Source organism: Physeter macrocephalus, chromosome 5 (genome assembly GCF_002837175.3).
Source record: "Physeter macrocephalus isolate SW-GA chromosome 5, ASM283717v5, whole genome shotgun sequence".
NCBI lineage: Eukaryota > Metazoa > Chordata > Mammalia > Artiodactyla > Physeteridae > Physeter > Physeter macrocephalus.
In genome coordinates this window covers 69592136-69611209 of record NC_041218.1, presented here as the reverse complement: position 1 = coordinate 69611209, position 19074 = coordinate 69592136, and the positions used below count along the sequence as shown (strand labels likewise).

The window sequence follows — 19074 nt, the reverse complement described above, 5'->3', positions numbered from 1 at the left end:
CAAAAACCCTATGAAAATGGGATTTTTCATCTGCTTTGTTCAGTACTTTATCTCCAATGCCTGGAACCTGGTTTTACATGCCTGGAACCTGGTTTTACATGACTAATATTAAAGGACCTTAATATTTATTTAGATTTATGTTTATAAAGGATATGTTAGTTGTATACCTATTAAAAAACACAGTTAAGCAAAAAGAAAAATCATTCATAATCCATTTCCCATAAGAAAATGCATGTAAAGATTTGGTAAATATGTATTTTCGTGTTTGCGTGTTTACACATGCAAGCAAGCACATCCACAGGCTTCTCACAAACATGTATTAAGTGGATGGCCCAAGGACTGATCTGAATGAAAGATGAATTTAGAGCTCTCAGCCATGGCTAGGATTTCTAATTTCCTTCCAAAGGTTTATGAAATAATGTATGCACTCTCAAGAGTCTTGAAAACCAGACCCTTAAAACAAAAGGTCATTTATTGAGAGGCAGGAGACAGACTTCTCTGCTTTATTTTTCTCTCTCTAGCCCCACAAAATTATACTTAAAGCACGAAATCCCACATCAGGCTGCCTTTTGAACTGTGGATGCACAACTGGTCTTTGTTTTCTCGAATGCGAAATGGAGATAAGAAGTATATCTATCTTACTGGGTATTGTGGGACTCAAAAACGTAATGTATTAGGTACCTTAGGAATGCCAACTTTTACCATTATTAATTAAACAGATCATTTTCCTGTGTTTTAGTTTGCAAACACAGGATAAAGGTCAAATTCAATATAGTTTTTTTTTTTTTCCACTAAGATGTCATACATCCTGCAAGAGTACAGCCAAATTTAAGGAGTATTATTGGGATTTCTTTTTAATGTGACAAGTATAGAACTTTTGGTAGCATGACTTCTTTTCATATGTGGTGGCTTAATTCCCATGCTTAGGTATAGTCATGAAACAGAGTAATTCAACCAACTCCCGATTCTCTGCCTGTAGACAGTGTGTCACCTGCATTATGGTTGCCACCAGCCTAACGTAACTTTGAAATCTAAATTTAAGTTAGTTAACAATCAGTTAAAACAATTCAGTTCTTCAGTCAAACGCCAGCCACATTTCATGTGTTCAACAACCATATGTGGTTACTACCACTATATTGAACAATGCGTACATAGAACGTTTCTATCATTGAAGAATATTCTACTGGACAGGACTGATAGAGCAAGTCTCGTTTTTACTGCTTTTTTTTTGTTTTGTTTTTTGTTTTGCGGTACGCGGGCCTCTCACTGCTGCGGCCTCTCCCGTTGTGGAGCACAGGCTCCGGATGCGCAGGCTCAGCGGCCATGGCTCACGGGCCCAGCCGCTCCACGGCATGTGGGATCTTCCCGGACCGGGGCACGAACCCATGTCCCCTGCATCGGCAGGCGGACTCTCAACCACTGCGCCACCAGGGAAGCCCTACTGCTTTTGAAAAGAGCTCACAGTTTGGAGTTAGATGGCCTGTCTTCAACTCTTAACTCCTGGGATTGCTATGTGACTATCAGTAGTTTACTCTCTGATTTTCCACCCTTTTTTTTATTTTTAAACATCTTTATTGGAGTATAATTGCTTTACAATGGGTTTCTCTCACAAATGGAATTGCAGGGTCAGTGTTGCTGGCACACAGCCAGGAATGTTATCCTTGCTCCTTTGCAGAGTTTGTTCTGCTCCTAGAACATCACCCCCAAAGACCTGCTTCAAGCCCTGTTCCTTATAATTGCTTGTTTCAGGTTTTTGCCAGTGGCCAAAAAGATGAAACCCATATGATGTTCTTAGAGGGATTTTGCTGACCCTAGTCTCTTGTCAAGGACTGTATCCATTGCCTGTCCTCATTTTATGAGGAATCACAATCTAGTTTATCCAGTCTATCTCATCTTGCTTCAGGTTTGTGTAAGCATAAAAAATTATTTTTAAAAATTTCATTATTTTAAGACAAGCATAGATAGAAGGTTGTCTAAAAATCATGAAATGTGTGATAATATGAAGTAACTGTTGTTATTCTTGGTTATCTGTGCTACTCATCATGACTATTAATATGAATATTGGAAGTATGATATGTGACTACACTATGTGACAAATTGCTTCATAAGCCTGTTAAATTTCTGCAAATTGAACCAGTATAAAAACATGGAAAAACCAAATTACCAGAGTGTTTTATTGCCTTATAAGTTTAGAATTTTAATTCGTGTCATTATTTCATAATGATAATAACAGTTTTGAATATTTCATTTTAATAGATGAAGGGAAACAGTGGCGATAACGCTACCGTTTTCATTATCTGGAATGCAAGTGTTTGAAAATAAAATAAACTGGAGCAGAGGCAGTAATTGAACATGTACCCCAAACTGATTTGCTAACAATTGAACCTTGAGACTAGAATTAAAAGTATCTATTAGAATAAAACATTTTAGGTCACTGTTTTAAGAAATGGAGTGTCTGTATTGGAATACAGTGAAAATCGTGTGCTTGGAGAATATGATAATCATAGGCAATATTCAGTTTCACTAACGCTAACTCTTTTTGTAGTTAAAACTTTGAAGAGAATAATGTTTATATATATATGTTTATATACATATATATAATCATCATAAAAACAGAAAAATGCCATCGAAGTACAAGATAATTATTCCTAATAAAATAATAGACTCTAATTACTTTGCCTATTTTTCACTTTATTTTGTACTTTGTTGTACCTTGTAATATATATTATACGTGTATAGGTATATACGGGTCACTTTTGTGGGGAAATATTTAAAGAAGCATAGCCTTGGGCAAGTCAGAGAACCTGCAAATTTGGATGTCAGTCACATGATCTTCAGAGCTAAATATTGACCGCTTAAGGCAAAAAAAAAAACCACATTGTGTTTTACCTAGTTTCATGTGCAGTTCCAATTCTAAAGAGAGAGTTTCACTGATGCTTGGATGGATTAAAATGGCCTCTGTTAAAGGGAAGTAGACTTTTTCTTTAATTAATTAATTAATTTATTTATTTATTTATTTATGGCTGTGTTGGGTCTTCGTTGCTGTGCGGGGGCTTCCTCTAGTTGTGGCGAGCGGGGCCTACTCTTCATTCCAGTGCGCGGGCTTCTCATTGCAGTGGCTTCTCTTGTTGTGGAGCATGGGATCTAGACGTGCGGGCTTAAGTATTTGCAGCACGTAGGCTCAGTAGTTGTGGCTCGCAGGCTCTAGAGCACAGGCTCAGTAATTGTGGCACATGGGTTTAGTTGCTCCGGGGCATGTAGGATCTTCCCGGACCAGGGCTCGAACCCGTGTCCCCTGCATTGGCAGATGGATTCTTAACCACTGCACCACCAGGGAAGTCCCAAGGGAAGGAGACCTTTGAACCTCTTCTTCAGAGGCTATTACTGCTAAAGAGAAGTGTAGGATTCCATTTACCATCTCATTTTCATTGAGGAGCTGCAGCCAAGAAACCTGGCTTGCTATGTCCTGTTTGCCATTTGCATGGTCTCATGTGTGTCATGTATACGCCTTAGCACAAACTGCTTAAAAGGAGAAGGACTTTTCTTCAGGGAAGTTAACTTTCCTAGAGGGAGATAAATACTGGGCAAGAGCTACAGCCAAGTTTAGGGACAGGAAAAAAAAATTTTTTTGAAAGGGTAGAATAGGGTGTAAAAACAACCTCTATGAAGACAGATTGAGGCCCTAGGGCCTGCTTTCAAAATATTAAGTGAAAATATAAGGAAACATTTTCACCACTTAAGAGAAAGTGGGCTGATGTAGGGTATGGGGTTAGGAGCAGGAACAAACCTATGAGCTTTTTCAATGCAACACGTCAAGATTTAGTGGTCCAGCTCTATAATTTTTTTGTTGTCAAGTAATTGTGGAAAAGGTCATTGACATTTTATTATTTTTCTCTCTGAAGTACCCTATTAATCATTGCAAAAAGTATATGTTTTACCTCTCAAATTTAGCTGAAATTGGACTTAAGGAAAAACTGATTAGTTTTTCATTGTGTGTTGTCATATATGCCCATAATTTCTTTTTAAAATAACCTTTAAATTCTTTTAAATGTTAAACTATGACACAATTCAATGCATGATACAACTTTTTGTTTACAACATATCATGAACAGAAAATGGCAAATAGTCAACTCATTTTGTCAGACAAAATAATTTTAGTATAGTAACATGTTTCTTGTTCAAAAGTAGTATTAAGTTGAAATTATACATTAATGTTCATATTCAATATGTACATTACATACAGGAAAGGCAAACAGAAAATTATGATTCTCATATTTTCCAAATGTTTGTGTTTAGTATTATGAAAATTGATAATGAAATACCATAACCTTCATTTTATATATACAAATGATCATAAGTGAACATATATATGTGAAAATGTATACCTTTTGGCATTCTTCCAAATGAATGTGATGATGCGTGCTTTTTATTCTTGTTTTATGCTGAGTTTTTGTATAGAAGAGTTAAATCAAGCTGATTAAATCATTTCAGTACCATAAGCGGGGAACATAGAAGAGAGGATTAGCTCATCAGGCAGGATGAGTTAGGTCATAGTTTATCCAACCATAATTCAAGGGCTGTGTTCTCCGAGTCTGGAAGTTATGCTCATGTGAAGGATCAGTGCCAAAATGTCTTTTATCATAAGTTGAAACTGCTTATTTCTGCAGCTGGCTAGGCTTTAGATGATTAGTTAGAATTAGTCAAGTATTTTCAAAGCTCAGGATTGTCTTCTGTTCTCTCCCTTTGGTTTATAAAAGTGACTATGTTAGTTTGCATCAGATATACAGTGACACTTTTGTTAAGGGAGGAAATCCATTTATAATATGTATATATATATATCTTTTTCAATAACTATAAACGGAATTAATGTGAAGCACAGAGATGTATTTGAAATGAAGAAGACTTTGGTAAAAAAATGAAAGATGTAAAGCATTGTTTTTCAAACTGTCAGTTGTGGCCCATGGTGGGTAATGAATTTAGTTTAAGGGGTCTTTGACAGAATTTTAAGAATGGAGTAGAAAAGAAGAGAATAGGTTAACACAGAAAACATTGACACAGTTATGAAACCTACTTGTGTGTGTGTGTGTGTGTGTGTGTGTGTGTGTGTGTGTGTGTGTGTGTGATTTGTGCTGGATTAAGATGTAAACTGTTTTTCTTACTTTTCCTTACTATTGGCCTTGAAGAAAAATAATCTATAAGCTATTAGTGTAGAATAAAAAGGATAAAGTTGCTAGTTATGAAACTCTGGGCAGTTCATCTCACTAAGCCTGTTTCTCATCTGTAAAATGGGATTAATGCAATCTCCCCTCACAGGGTTAATGGGAGAATTAAGTGAAATGATACATGTTCAAGTGCCCAGCATGGTTCCTGCCACATAGTGTACATTCAATAAATGGTACATTTTATTAGTAGTAACATTGTGACTACTAAACTAATTAACTGCTGACTTTTCAGAATGCATTAAATTATACTCCTGGATATCTTGAAATGGCTGAAGGAAATCACAGGTGTTCAATCAAAGTTATACATGGAAAGAGATAGACCAGAGCAAGAGGTGTGGTCAGAAGGAGGTGTGCTGATGAATGACAGATGAATGACAGGCTTGTAGAACTGTATTTGGTGAAGATTATTCCCTGCATTCCAGTAACTCCTGGTTAATTAGGAATCAAGTAGCCATTCAGCCCATCAGCCATCTAACCCACATACCTTTTATATGGCCAAATAGACCTCAAAGGATAATTGGGGTTTACCTTGAGGTCTTGTCAGATACATATGATCTGGTTTCAGAGACTTCTCTGTGAGATGGAACTATTTATTGTGAAAGAGTTTCGATTTAATTATCATCAGCCAGATAATCTGCAGTCGTCAGCTGTTGTGAACAGATATTCAAGTTCTCTACCCTTGTCTTGGAATAGGCACAATGAATGGATGTAATAAATAAAGTATGGACCATATTAAAACCAAACTACAGTTGTATGTTCTTACCTCTCTAATTAAATCTGTCATGTTTATCCAGATTTTTGTTTATGTTCTCTTTCTCTCTTATTCATGGGCAGATTCCTTGATGGCAAAAAGGATGTCTTATTCATGCTGCTGGCAACTGTTTGACATAAATACATGTTTTTATGTATGAATGATTCCTGACCATCAATATATAAATCATATTGTGACAGACGCACATTTCTTCAGTTTTTTGTGAAAGACCATTTTTCAGTCTTCCCAGCTGATTTACAGCTGTCACTGCCTAAGGCAGAGAAAAGTGGAATAGGAAAGTAGTTCTTCATGCTTTGAAATCTGTCTACCAACTAACGCTGGGCAATAGAATTCTGGCCCAAACACTATCCAGTGAGTAGGCAGAGCAGTCCCTATGTCCCCAAATCCCAAAGAACTCTCCATTACTTAAAAGAATCATAGAATGTCTGTCTCTGTTATACTAGAGACCGGAGAATTTGGTTATTTTACGCCTAAGAAGTATAGTTTCTCTACATGGTCTAGGCATTATCTCTCTATTTCCTTTGTTGGTTTTTGTTTGAGAGCACTGTGAATATTTTTAAGTATATGAAGACAAATCTTTTTTTCCAGGTCTGAGAATGAATAAAGGTGCCATCACCTCTCCCCGTACTTCTCCAGCAAATACGTGTTCCCCAGAAGTAATCCACCTGAAGGATATTGTCTGTTACCTGTCTCTCCTTGAAAGAGGAAGACCTGAGGATAAACTGGAGTGTATGTGTTTCTTCATTTAGTTTACTTATCACGCTTAGGGTGGGGGATAGGACTGGATATTGACAAACTTAAAATTGTTTATACTGTGGTTGTTTACATTCTTATTAAATAAAGTGACCTTGGTTAATAATAATAAAAAATCCTCCAATTGAAAATCAGACAATTAAAAGATATTAAGAATCTATCAATTTTAGGTTATTATTGATCAAGGTCCATTTATTACTGAGTATTTCTTGAGCATGTTTATCAATTGATGGTTTTTGTTTTTGAATTTGCTCAGTTTGGTAACCAGACGATACTGAAAAGTATCCTTTGTGTTGTTTTGAAAATACACTTATTTTTTAGTATGTAGGAGGTCTTCCCATTAGGCAGAAAAAGGGTTCACTATCCATAGGCAACCTGAGCTTTCTCTCTGGAAATCTTCCTTGAAACCTTCTGCACTAACTTTCATTGCCAGGGACAAATAATATCTTAAATGCCAAGCATGAGAGTTTCATTTCTAGAAGTTGACTGAATATTATAAATAATTAAACAACAGCTTTTTTTCTTTTACCATGTAGCAGGAGTTTCAGATAGAGAATTTCAATCTAGTTGAAAAGAAATGTGCTCTCTTTAATAAAATACAGTGACTGAGCTCTCTCTGGTGGCAAACTGTACTCATTGCAAGGCAAGAAAATATTTTTCAAACCTTTACTGCAAGCCCAATCATTTAATCATCTATTCTATCTCCAAAGCCCTTGCTAAATACAGAGCTGGTGGTTTGTTTAATAAGCTGATTAACCTGATTGTATTAGATATCATTAAAATGAATTAAATTTTTTTGCTACTGAAATGATAATAAAGATAATGAATCCTAAATTTGACATTTCTAAAGTAAATGTAGAATATTGTGACACTTCAGAATTATGATTGGGTAGCATGTTTAGTTTAACAGTAACTTTCGATAATATTTCTCTTGCTAATAAAGAATTTAATATAATATGATTATTTAATAGTAACACCTGCTTAAGTTATGAATAAACCATATTAACATCATTCTTTAAATACATATTTATTAGTTCTAAATGTTGAATATTTGCATTTCAAGATTTATTTGTATTCCTAAGAACCTACAGAAATCTCTCTCATTCCAAAATAAATATTAATGTTTAGTGAATTTCTGTTGAAGTAATGGCCAGAGAGAAAGTTTTCTCAGGTGTTATTAGAACTGTGTTTGGGATGATTTTAAAAATACAAAGATTCTATTCCAGATCTGAGAATAAATAAAGGCACCATTACTTCTCCCCAACATGGTCTTTGTGATCCAGTTTAATTATTTTTAGGTCAACTGCAAGTATTTTGTTTTTAAGGTAGAATTCCTAAGAGGTATGTTGTAAGTTCTCAATTTGAAGCTGTGTCTCAGCAGTCTTTGTCCACAGTTGCCAGGCAGAATGTTAACCCACGAGTGATTCAGAAACACTTGATGAACCAAGTTAAACCTGACCTGCCGCTTACCTCTCTTCGGTGTTATCAATCCCCTTCCCTCGGTTCTTTAAGTTTTCCAGCTCTTTTTCAAGCTTATACCATTCAGTGGCATTTTCTTTTTTTCTTAACCATTTCTTTAGACTTTCCTCATAGACAAACTTGTTACCACCTGGCATTACTTCTGTGATTTTCACCAGACTCTTGAAAGAAAATGCATTTCAATTTCAGAGACTCATTAAGGTTCTAGCTATGTTCTAGTTTTCTTCTCTACTCTCCTCAAGTTTGGAGGACCTTAACCTGGTCCTTACTCATCTGGAGCTTGTGTTTGTTTGTTTGTTTGTTTTTTAAATGCCAGTACCTGGCTTTTTCCTACATCAGTTAAATCAGAATCCATTTCTTTGGCCCACTTTCTTAGCCATGTACTTATACATTTTTCCCTTCTACAGTTGTACATTTACAAATTCCTAACATTCATATAGTATATTATAGTTATAGATTCTAAAAATTTTTTCGATGTCTTTAGAGAAATTTAATGGTTGTTAATTTAATATATATTTCCCAACTGGTTATGACTTATTAAACATAATATATACTAGAGGAAAGAAAAGAAGAAAATAATTTAAATTAACACAGAAGTAGATATAATCAAGCACCTAATATAGTTAACTTTTGCAGGTGAGCGATGTTTCTGAATCTCAATTTCTAAGCAGCTAAGCAGAAAGGAGTACAGACATGTTGTCTTAGGCCAGGGATTCTTGAACTTTATCGCACATAAGAATCACCTGCAGGGCTTATGAACACACAGCTTGCTCTGCCCCAACTTGAGTATATGTGATTCAGCAAGCCTGGAATGGGACTTCCGAGTTTTCATTTCAGGTCATGCTGATGTTGCAGGGACCGCATTTTGAGAAGCATTGGTTTATGCAATTCCTTCAGTCCAATGAAAACACACACACACATAATTCATCTGAAACTACAGTTGTTCTTGGACTTGATGGTGGCATTATTTGATACGTTCTTTTACCTGGGTTATTAGGTAAATTAATGACATGTTTTAAATACTTTTCCCCCAAAACAATGTTTTATAAATCTATTCAGTGCTTACTGCCACTGCTAATCTCCCCCACCTCTCTTTTCTGCCAGGCATTTACAAAATGTTTAGAATAAAGCTTTTTTTTTTTTTTTTTTTCATTGAAAGGAAACTAACAGACAAAAGCTTTTGAACTTTCTACTGCTTATATGCCATTTCTTCAACTTGCTTTCCTTCACTCAATCTTTGACTCAATCCTAATGCCTCACTGTGGTCTTTGCCAGTTCTGAGGCCCTGTCAAGTAGAAAGTATTTATTTACCTGTTCCCACGAACCCTTGGAAAGTATGTGTGCGTGTCCTGAAGTTGTGGAGGAATTCTATTTTTATGTCTCCTTGTTGGTGGAAGTTACCAACCATCGAGGTGCATAGATAAGAACATTGTACCAGGTCTGGTTTGCCCTCTTCACCTTAAGCCCACTACAGTACTTTATGGAGAGTCATTCAATACATCCCTCTTTGAGTCTCCTTAGATTCCTCAAATTCTGTGACCTCAAGTCCATTTTATTTCAGTCACCCACTTTTGTTGCAATACCCCAAGTCTTTTAATTCCCAAAGACTGCTCTTATTCTATAAATTTAAATTCTAGTATTTTACTTTGACCACAGCCTATGCTCACTTAACTGTTTACTTTCTTACTTTGAATTTAAATATAGCATACCACAGTACTCAAGAGCCTGGACTCTTCATTTCACTAACTGAATGAATCTTAGCTTTGACCCTTACTATCTGAGTGATCCAGGCACATTTTTAAAACCTCTCAGGCCTCAGCTTCCCCAGCTGTAAAATTGGGATCATAATAATGTCTATCTTGTACGTTTGCTATGAGAATTAAATGAACCAATATTTGCTCACATAAATTCCTTCACATTTATGTGAATGTTAAATGAAATAAAAGTAAGTTAAGAATTCTTGCCCCTTGACCGCTTCACTTCCTCCTGAACTTGCTTGCTGCTTTTGGGCCTCCCACCCCTTCAAATGTAGACTGACCCTGTAATTCGTGAGGTCAATCATTCCTTCTCCCTTAGTTTTGAACATCCAATTTATTTGCTCATATACTGAGCTGCCAGAGATTTTGTGAAATAATAATATAATTTTGTGGATTCGAACTCTTCTCAAAACCTCAGCTGGCCTTCAGTGCCTTCAGTGTTTCTCCGGTCATTGACTTCTCCTAGTTAAAAGTTCATTCAGATGCTTTGTTGCTTCAAACACCTACCTAATTAATCATCATCTCACTCATTAGCTGTAAATTCTTGTAACTTCTTCTCACGTTACCTAAAACTTGTCAACTTCTATACCTGTTCTTTCCTCTTCTTCTGACTCAGGAAGAATGTGTCCCTTTTGTAGTTCCATATTGAATAATACATCAAAGTAAGTCCTTAACTTAGCATCCATAAACTAATCTGCCTCCACAATTTGACCCCAACCTACTTGGCCAGTCTTGCATTTGGCTATGACCTGCACAAAAAAGTCCCAGTCATATGAATCTACTTTTTAATCATCAGACAAACCCTGAACTTTTCCACTTTCATGCCTTTGCTTATAATGTGCCTTTGCTAGGGGTGTATATTTTTCCAAGTGTATATCATATCCAGTCCAGTCTACGCTTGAAGCCTAGCTCACATCATGAGTCCTCCTGCCATCTCTAATCAGATTATTTTACTCTCCTTCCTTGTACCATTGCACTGTGTATAACTTCCCACTCTAGCACCTACCACTTATATATGTGTGTTTTTCAAAAGATAGATGCTCAATAAATGCTAGTTAAATGGAACTGTATTGAAGTCTATGGGTGCTTGACAAGAGGAAGATAATGTGAATTATTGAAGGCATCAAATAGTACTAAATTTATACTTTTATTTTAAGGTATAAATGTGGCATTCACATTGGGGTTAATGTTTATCAAATTATTAATGACTTAGCTAGAATAACTTTACGTTAGCTTACAGTTACTGAAAATATATCACTAAACAGAAATCAGTAGGAAAATGTCCAGAAAAATACATAATTGTCATGCAGATAATGAGGACTACCCTGTATGTTAAAGTTACTGCTCTGTCTAGTATTAATCTTAGAATCGCTGAAATTTAATATTGAAAAGTCTTCAAATATCATCTAGTTAACCTTCCTATATTGTCAATGAAAAAATTAAAGCACAGAGAGACTGGTTATTAATTATACCACCAGTTTAGCTATCTGTGACTAAAATCTATGATTTCTGACCTGCTGTATAGGTGCGCTTTTTATTTTGAAAAGCTGCCTTTCCTTGTTTAGATTATTGTTTCTTTTGTGGAGAAAAGAAGAAAGTATAACACCATTATATTAGATGTCAAAAACTGCAAGCAAATGATTTTCACCTCCGCCCTTGTGGTTTATTAGATAGGTCTTGAAATGCATAAAAGAGTAAAAAAATTGGGAGTTAAATGAATTCTGGCTTGAATGCCTTTTAAAATATATACTTTCTAATCTTTAAAAACAATTTCCATAATAATATTTTCATATCAATAACATATTATACAAAGTACAAAAACATATTCTATGGGAAGATAGATTAAAAACTTGCAAATCTTTTGGAAAAGAAACAAATTCTAGATATAAAGAATTACCCTCATGTTGCGTAATGTGCCTTTCCTTTGAGCTTTTAACCAAATTCATGTGTGGGCACATAATTGTTTCTATATAAAGTGTAATTGCTTGAGCATAAAAATAGAAAAAAGTGGGTTCAACTGGTTTGTAAGAGGTACCCACCTTTGGAAGCTATCATGTTGACGGAATAATTTTAATATTGGGCTTAAATTATTTTTGCACCTAAAAATCTATATCCTTATATGTTGGTCTTAAAAATAAAACCTCTTTGTTCAATGATTCACTTGACTTTGGAGACTAACTTTACTTTTAAATTCTAAGGAAAAAAGAGTCTTATTATAATGTTTGAGGATCACTATTAATTTTATCAGTATTATTCAGATATGCTTTTAAAAGGGAAAGGTTCTATAGGCTTACCAAGCCAAACAATTTTTATTTCCTGTGGTGTTAATAACTGCCTTTTATTCTCTTTATTTGATTAGTTTCTCTATTCCTATATAACTAATTAATTCCTAAATCCTCCACCATAAATTCTGGTTTAGAAACTTGTGCTCTCCATCTGTTCTTTCATCTTTTCATTGTTAGTTACCTTCTCCTTTATTTTACTTGTTCAGGCTTTTAAAAGGGAAAGGTTCTATAGGCTTACCAAGCCAAACAATTTTTATTTTCTGTGGTGTTAATAACTGCCTTTTATTCTCTTTATTTGATTAGTTTCTCTATTCCTATATAACTAATTAATTCCTAAATCCTCCACCATAAATTCTGGTTTAGAAACTTGTGCTCTCCATCTGTTCTTTCATCTTTTCATTGTTAGTTACCTTCTCCTTTATTTTACTTGTTCAGTCTTTCTGAAATCACTATTTTTAGATGTTGAAACTCCATGACAGAACTTTGAATTATTATATTTTTAAATTTTCCTGTTTTCCAACTTCTTTTCTTTTATGTCTTTCATTTGACATCTGGGACATCTTCTACATGTAGGATGACTTTTTTTTTGTTTTTTTTTTTACTCTTTCCAGCATAATTTTCACTTCACAGAGAATCCGTTTTGTTGTCAGCACCATCCTTATTTGCTATTATTCTTATTTTACGGATTGAAACTTTCCTCTTATTTATAAGGTTCCCCTCTCCCTGCTTTGCTGGTTTCTTCCAAATTACTTTGTTTTGAAACAACTACTTGGTGGCTGTGGGTAGGTGGGTGGGTAGATGAGGTTTAAGTCTGACTCATTAGAGATGAGGAAGGGGACTTAACATTTCTCAATGTTCAGTATATACATTTTCACATGATTACACTCTTTGGTATTGGACTCCTACCATCAGAATGCCTGAGTACCCTGAACTCAGAGTCCCTGTGGCTTGACTGCTATAAAGCTCAAAGTTCCAGCCTTCTTTAAGGTAGAGGGCTGGCATACCCTCAGGTACAAGCTGTGAGGGGTAGTGTTTAAAGGTCTAATTTCTTTTCATGAAGATTATGTTTCCTTTTCTGTGTGAATCTGTGCCTCCTCTTCACCACCAGCTTACGTCTATCCTTCTCAGGTTTCTACATCAGTCACCATGTGTTTTCCAGCTTCTAAAATATTATTTTTTTTATCTCCTCTCATGTTTTCTCTGTACTTTTGGGTTTATGCCTATTTCATCCCTTACTGTTACTGTAGTGGACCTTCAATAGAAAGGCAATGTAAATATGTGTGTTCAATATTTCTTGTTTTGCATGACCCCACTACAGTTTTAAATTAGGAAAGTAGACTTACCTCTGAAAATTAAAGTCCCATAATTCCTCTCTCATCAGAATCAAAGGAAACTTTCATCTTTGATTTATAATTGGTAAGATTTAGACTACAAGATACTTAGTGCTCAATATATGTTTTTATTATTGTTATTATTGCTGTAATTATTAACTGAAACTTAAAGTTCTCCAACTTTGTTCCTTGGTGAATTAGACAGGATTTATAGACAGCCATTAACTCCTGTTAATGTGTGTAGAAATTGATATAAAAATATACTAAGGCTTCTACTTCATACAATAGTAAAGTGTTCTCAGACCAGCTTTTCTGCTAGAAACAACTAGAACATTTAAACTCAGTATTTTTTAAAAAAATCTGTTTGTAAATTTTAGGAAATTATCAAGGCAAGTTGGATTTGTGGGTTAAATTTCTGGGAGTGGGGAGCCAGGCTTTTGCCACTATTTTTAAACTGTAAATTCTTAGACAACTGAGAGGCTGAGAAGGTAAGCAGCTTTGGTAGACTGGTCTTGGGGAAAACACTTGAATTCTGGAGTCTTTCTAGAAGGCATATGATGATCTCTAATTGTGGTTTAAATTTCCATTTTCTTTACGGTTGGTGATGTTGAGTACTTTGTTATGACTGACTACTCACCTCTCTTCCATTTTTGAAGCATCTGTTCGATTTTTTGCCTCTTTCCTAATTGGGTTGTTTGCTATTTTATTACTGAGCTAGGGTTTGCTCATATATTGTAGAAACAAGTCCTTTGTTAGATATATGTGTTCTGAAAATTTTTTTCAAATCTGCAGCTGGCTTATTTATTTTCTTAATAGTCTTTTTTTTCTTCTTTTTGATGAGCAGAAGTTCCAATTTTGATGAAGTTTAATTTACCTATTAAAACAAATCTTTGATGGTTCATATTGGCTTATGTTGAAGTCATGAAGATATTGTCCTGTATATTCTTTTAGAAGCTTGATAGCTCTGCATTAATGTTAAAGTTTAGTTTCAAAAAAATTTAGTTTTAAAGTTAAAATTCAGTTAGACCTAATGTTCATGTTTGGTGTGAAGTAAGGGTCAAAGTGCTTTTTTTTATATGAATATCCATCCAGCTGTTCCATCATCATTTTTTGAAAAGACTTTTCTTATCTCATTGAATTGCTTTGGTCCCTGTTGACCGTAAGTGTGTGGATCTCTATCTATATTCTGTATTTCCCATTGTTCTGTTTTGTAGCCCTTAGTCAGCATGTCACTATCTTAATTCACTTGATCTTTAGCAACTCTTGAAGTCAGGTCATGTAAATCTTTCTGATTTGTTCTCCCTTTTCAGGGTTGTTTGGGGTATTGTAAGTCTTTTTTATTTTTATGTAAGTTTTAGAATCAGCCATGTTAATATTTAAAACAAAGCTACTGGTATTTTTATTGAGGTTGTGTCTGTTATATAGAACAATCTGTGGAGAATTTACATTTTAATGATATTGAATCTTCCAATTCATGAACATAATATATCTTTTCATTTGTATAGGTTTTCTATAATTTTTCTTGGTGAAGTTTTATATTTTTTGCACAGAGGTCTTGTCCAACTCTTGATAAATTTATCTTACGTATTTAGGTTTTTGGATGTTATTGTAAATGATATGTTTTATGTTTCATTTTCTAATGGTTCTTTGCAAGTATGTAAAACTGCAATTGACCTTTTAATCCTACCATATCACTAAATACATATACTTATGTATATTTATATATAAACATATGTCTTAATATTTATACGTTATATAATTTCTAATATAAAACATATAACCTATATGTTATATAACATCTAATTATATAGTTATATAAGTTCTAATATAAGACATAATACATATGATATATGTTCTAATGATAAGATATAGATAACATATCAGTTATATAAGTTCTAATACATATACACATTATATAAATTCTTATATATATATGAAATATGTATATATATATGTTCCAATTCTTTTTGATGATTCAATAGAATTTTCTAAACGTACAAACATATCATTTGTAAGTAAAGATAGTTTTAATAACTCTTTTCTTATACTTATGACAACCCATCACTGCTTCTTTGTGGACAGACAGAGCACCTTTCAGTGCTTCCACCCTGTCACACACCCCTTTCTTCAATTACTGCTGTTGCTGCTGCCTCTCATCACCATGGATTCTGTGAAGCCCCTTTTTTCTTGGGTCACTAGCACCTGATTGATCATCTGGGCTTGTGCTTCCAATTGGTAGAGGCTGGGTCATGTGCAAACCCTATTTTCAAGTCAAGCTAGTAAAGGGAGGTATCTGGCTTTCATCTGTTATTGTGCTTTATAAAGTCTGGCTTTCAGAATTTAGGAAGATGTTTCAGATGCTGCCCAAAATGAATGACAGGTACCCACACACCCACCCCACTTGTGTGTACGTCTTTGAGCTCATGTTTCCAACAAGATTTACTGGTAGACATAGGTAAATGTCCATATACCTGAGCTGTATGAAATGGTTTAGCAGTCGTTTACTCCAATAAGGATCAACAGAGTCACAAGCGTCCCTCATTCTAAAATATAGTTAGGTTTTGGAAGTCCTTGCCTTGTTCCTGGTACTTAACCCCTTCTCTGAATGGTGTATGAATTCTTGCCACTTAAAAAGGTATTTTTACCATTTTATGCTACACTAGAAAATCTTGAAATGCTTAGTATCCATGTTGTGGTAAGTTTTTTTGTTTGTTTTTTTCTTTCTCAATTTTATTCTCATTTAATATATGATAGAGAACGATTATCATGGTTTGCAAATCAAGATATTTACATTCTTTAGCAAGCCTAACATTCTGTCCTTTAATTCAATAGGTATACATTTCCCCTTACATTTAACATCTTTAAAGTCTGTTTCCATTTTACAGTGAATAGAACACGTTAGCTAGATTGGCAGCATTTTTTTTCCTTTTAGTGATGTGCAGACTAGTTTTGCATCTTATAAATATCTTAGAATTTTTGAAATATAATACTTATTTTTAAATATAAAAATAACAATGAGTTACAGATTAAGGTCACTGCATAATTATGTCTCCTAGTTGTCAGTGTCTTCGGTTAATATTATAGACCTCAGACATCAAGACTCTCCAGGAAATTATACAAACCCAACACAAACCCTCATTTCCACTCCTCTATTTTTACAGCTGTGTCATTCTTCTCTGTTTATCTCAAAACGGCACCTGCAGCCTCTTCTGTAGTCTCCTGGTGGTGTGTGAATTATACAAGGGAATCCTCAGGCCAGGCATGGACCTCTGCCATCCTGCTTTCCTGAGCTCCCTAGCACAGAGCCAATAGTGTCTTTTTCCTCATTTGATTAGTTCAAAGAGTGGTTACCCTATGGAACTACATCTCCAATTTAAACAAATACACCATTATACCCATGATAATAATGCCATTTATGTCTTTGCATCCCCTATCATGAAAATTCCCTTATTTTGTACTAATTTTTTCTTTTCCATACTGCTTAAGCATTAATCAAAACAATGGCTTATATTTGTGTAGTGACCTACAGCTTTTGATACACCTTTGTGTGTATCATCTCACTTTCACAACAAAGGTGTCGTTATTTTTTTTTAATTTTCATTGGAGTATAGTTGATTTACAATGTTGTGTTAGTTTCAGGTGTACAGCAAAGTGAATCAGTTATACATATACATATATCCAGCTATTTACAACATTATGTAAGTTTCAGATGTGCAACATAGTGATTCACAGTTTTTAAAGATTATACGCCATTTATAATTATTATAAAATATTGGCTATATTTCCTGTCTTGTACAGTATATCCTTATAGCTTATTTTATGCATAGTAGTTTGTACCTCTTAACCCCTATCCCTAACAAATGTGTGTCTTATGACAGGGTGATTATCCTTATTTTATAGATAAGGAAACAGCATTTGACTAAGCTCACATAACAGTGGATGGTAGATTCCAAATTATAATTGATTTCCAGACCTCTGAATTAGTTATTTCTTCTTATCCATTCAGACTCTGAATGTCTGAATTCCTTCTCTTCTGTTATTTTAATTTCCATTTAATGATCTTGTAATACAAATTTGAACAAACAATAGCACTTTTTAGTGTTTTCTAGCTATATAACAAAAATTGGTAGAATTTATATCTGATATCCAGTATTTTTATTAATGATTAATTCATCTTTAAGCTTGAGAAATGATCCCAAAATCAATTGCTTTGAGGAGGGGAGGGATTTACTAGTATTTGTTTTTGACAGAAAATAAATTTTAAAGAATATGCCTTATTCTAGCATTGATCTTACTCACCTATAATCTTTTTTTCAACACCTCTTTTATTTCTAGTTATGTTTCGCCTCTATGACACGGATGGAAATGGCTTCCTGGACAGCTCGGTAATTTTTTTCTTCAAATTTTCTGTGAAAATTTCAAAGTAGTTTGTTCTTAAAAATGCAATGAATAAATTTATAGCTATTACCACAGAAGACACAATATAATTTCCATGCACTCACACAGCATTTTTATCATCTGACTTTTTGAAAGCAAGTGATCTGAGGAAACTGTTAGGATTACAGTTGTTCTACTGAATAATTTTACTACAAAAAAGTGACTTTTTATATACAGAAAGATAAAAAAAGACTTCAACCCTGTCTGAATAAAATATAAGAGAAAGATGAAACCATAGATCTAAAAAGAAAAAAAATGTGTATATATATATATACATATATACATATATATATCAATGAGATTTGACACTTAGGAAAATATCAAGAATACAGGTAGAATTTAAAAGAATTATGAAGATGATTCAGTCATTTTATTATTTTCCCACTTTTTAAGTACTATTATTCACATATGTTGATGAAATGGGTAATTATATTTAAAACTGCTTTGGCAAACTTCCCTTCTCATCCGATTTTAAATCCAACTTGCACTCTATCTATAGTTTTACTCATAAAAATCAATAGAAGAAAAATACCATCTCACAGAAAGTAATAATTAAATGTTTATTTTATTTGTAATATATGCAAATCATTGACAGTTTTCAGAGGAGAAGTTAGACTCTTAGTTCTCAAATCAGGGCCTCCTGAGTATATCCATCTCAGTTTCCACCAATGATGTATTTTCTATTTAACATTTTGTATATTATATCATGTCCTGTTCTATGAAGGAAATAGAAGAATATTAACAAAAGAATAAGTGTCACATTATGGAAATTTTGAAGTACATAGGTACATGTAAAAACAAATGTTTTGATATATTTAATATTGATTAAAATAAACATTATTTCTGATAATGAGTTTCTCTCATCATCTGATGTACCTCTCTGTGGCAGAACTCAAACAGACTTTTACAAGCAAAGCAGTGAAGTTGGAGACGTATTTGTGTAACACTGAGTAGGATAATGGTGCATTAGTTTCTCCAGAGAGAGATAAAAATATATAATTCCTACTCTAGGAAATGACCACCAACCTGAATTGATGC

General features: G+C 34.1%; 1 protein-coding gene across 6 annotated transcripts in view; it reads left to right on the top strand.

Moving 5' to 3' along the window:
• DGKB (diacylglycerol kinase beta) overlaps positions 1–19074 on the top strand; it is a 654153-nt gene that overhangs the window by 121357 nt on the left and 513722 nt on the right. For all 6 annotated transcript variants that reach the window (XM_024129270.1, XM_024129254.1, XM_024129247.1 and 3 more), the window contains 2 exons: positions 6583–6723; positions 17935–17984. In XM_024129270.1, the coding sequence (XP_023985038.1) occupies positions 6583–6723; positions 17935–17984 (191 nt within the window). The remainder of the gene's footprint in view (positions 1–6582; positions 6724–17934; positions 17985–19074) is intronic.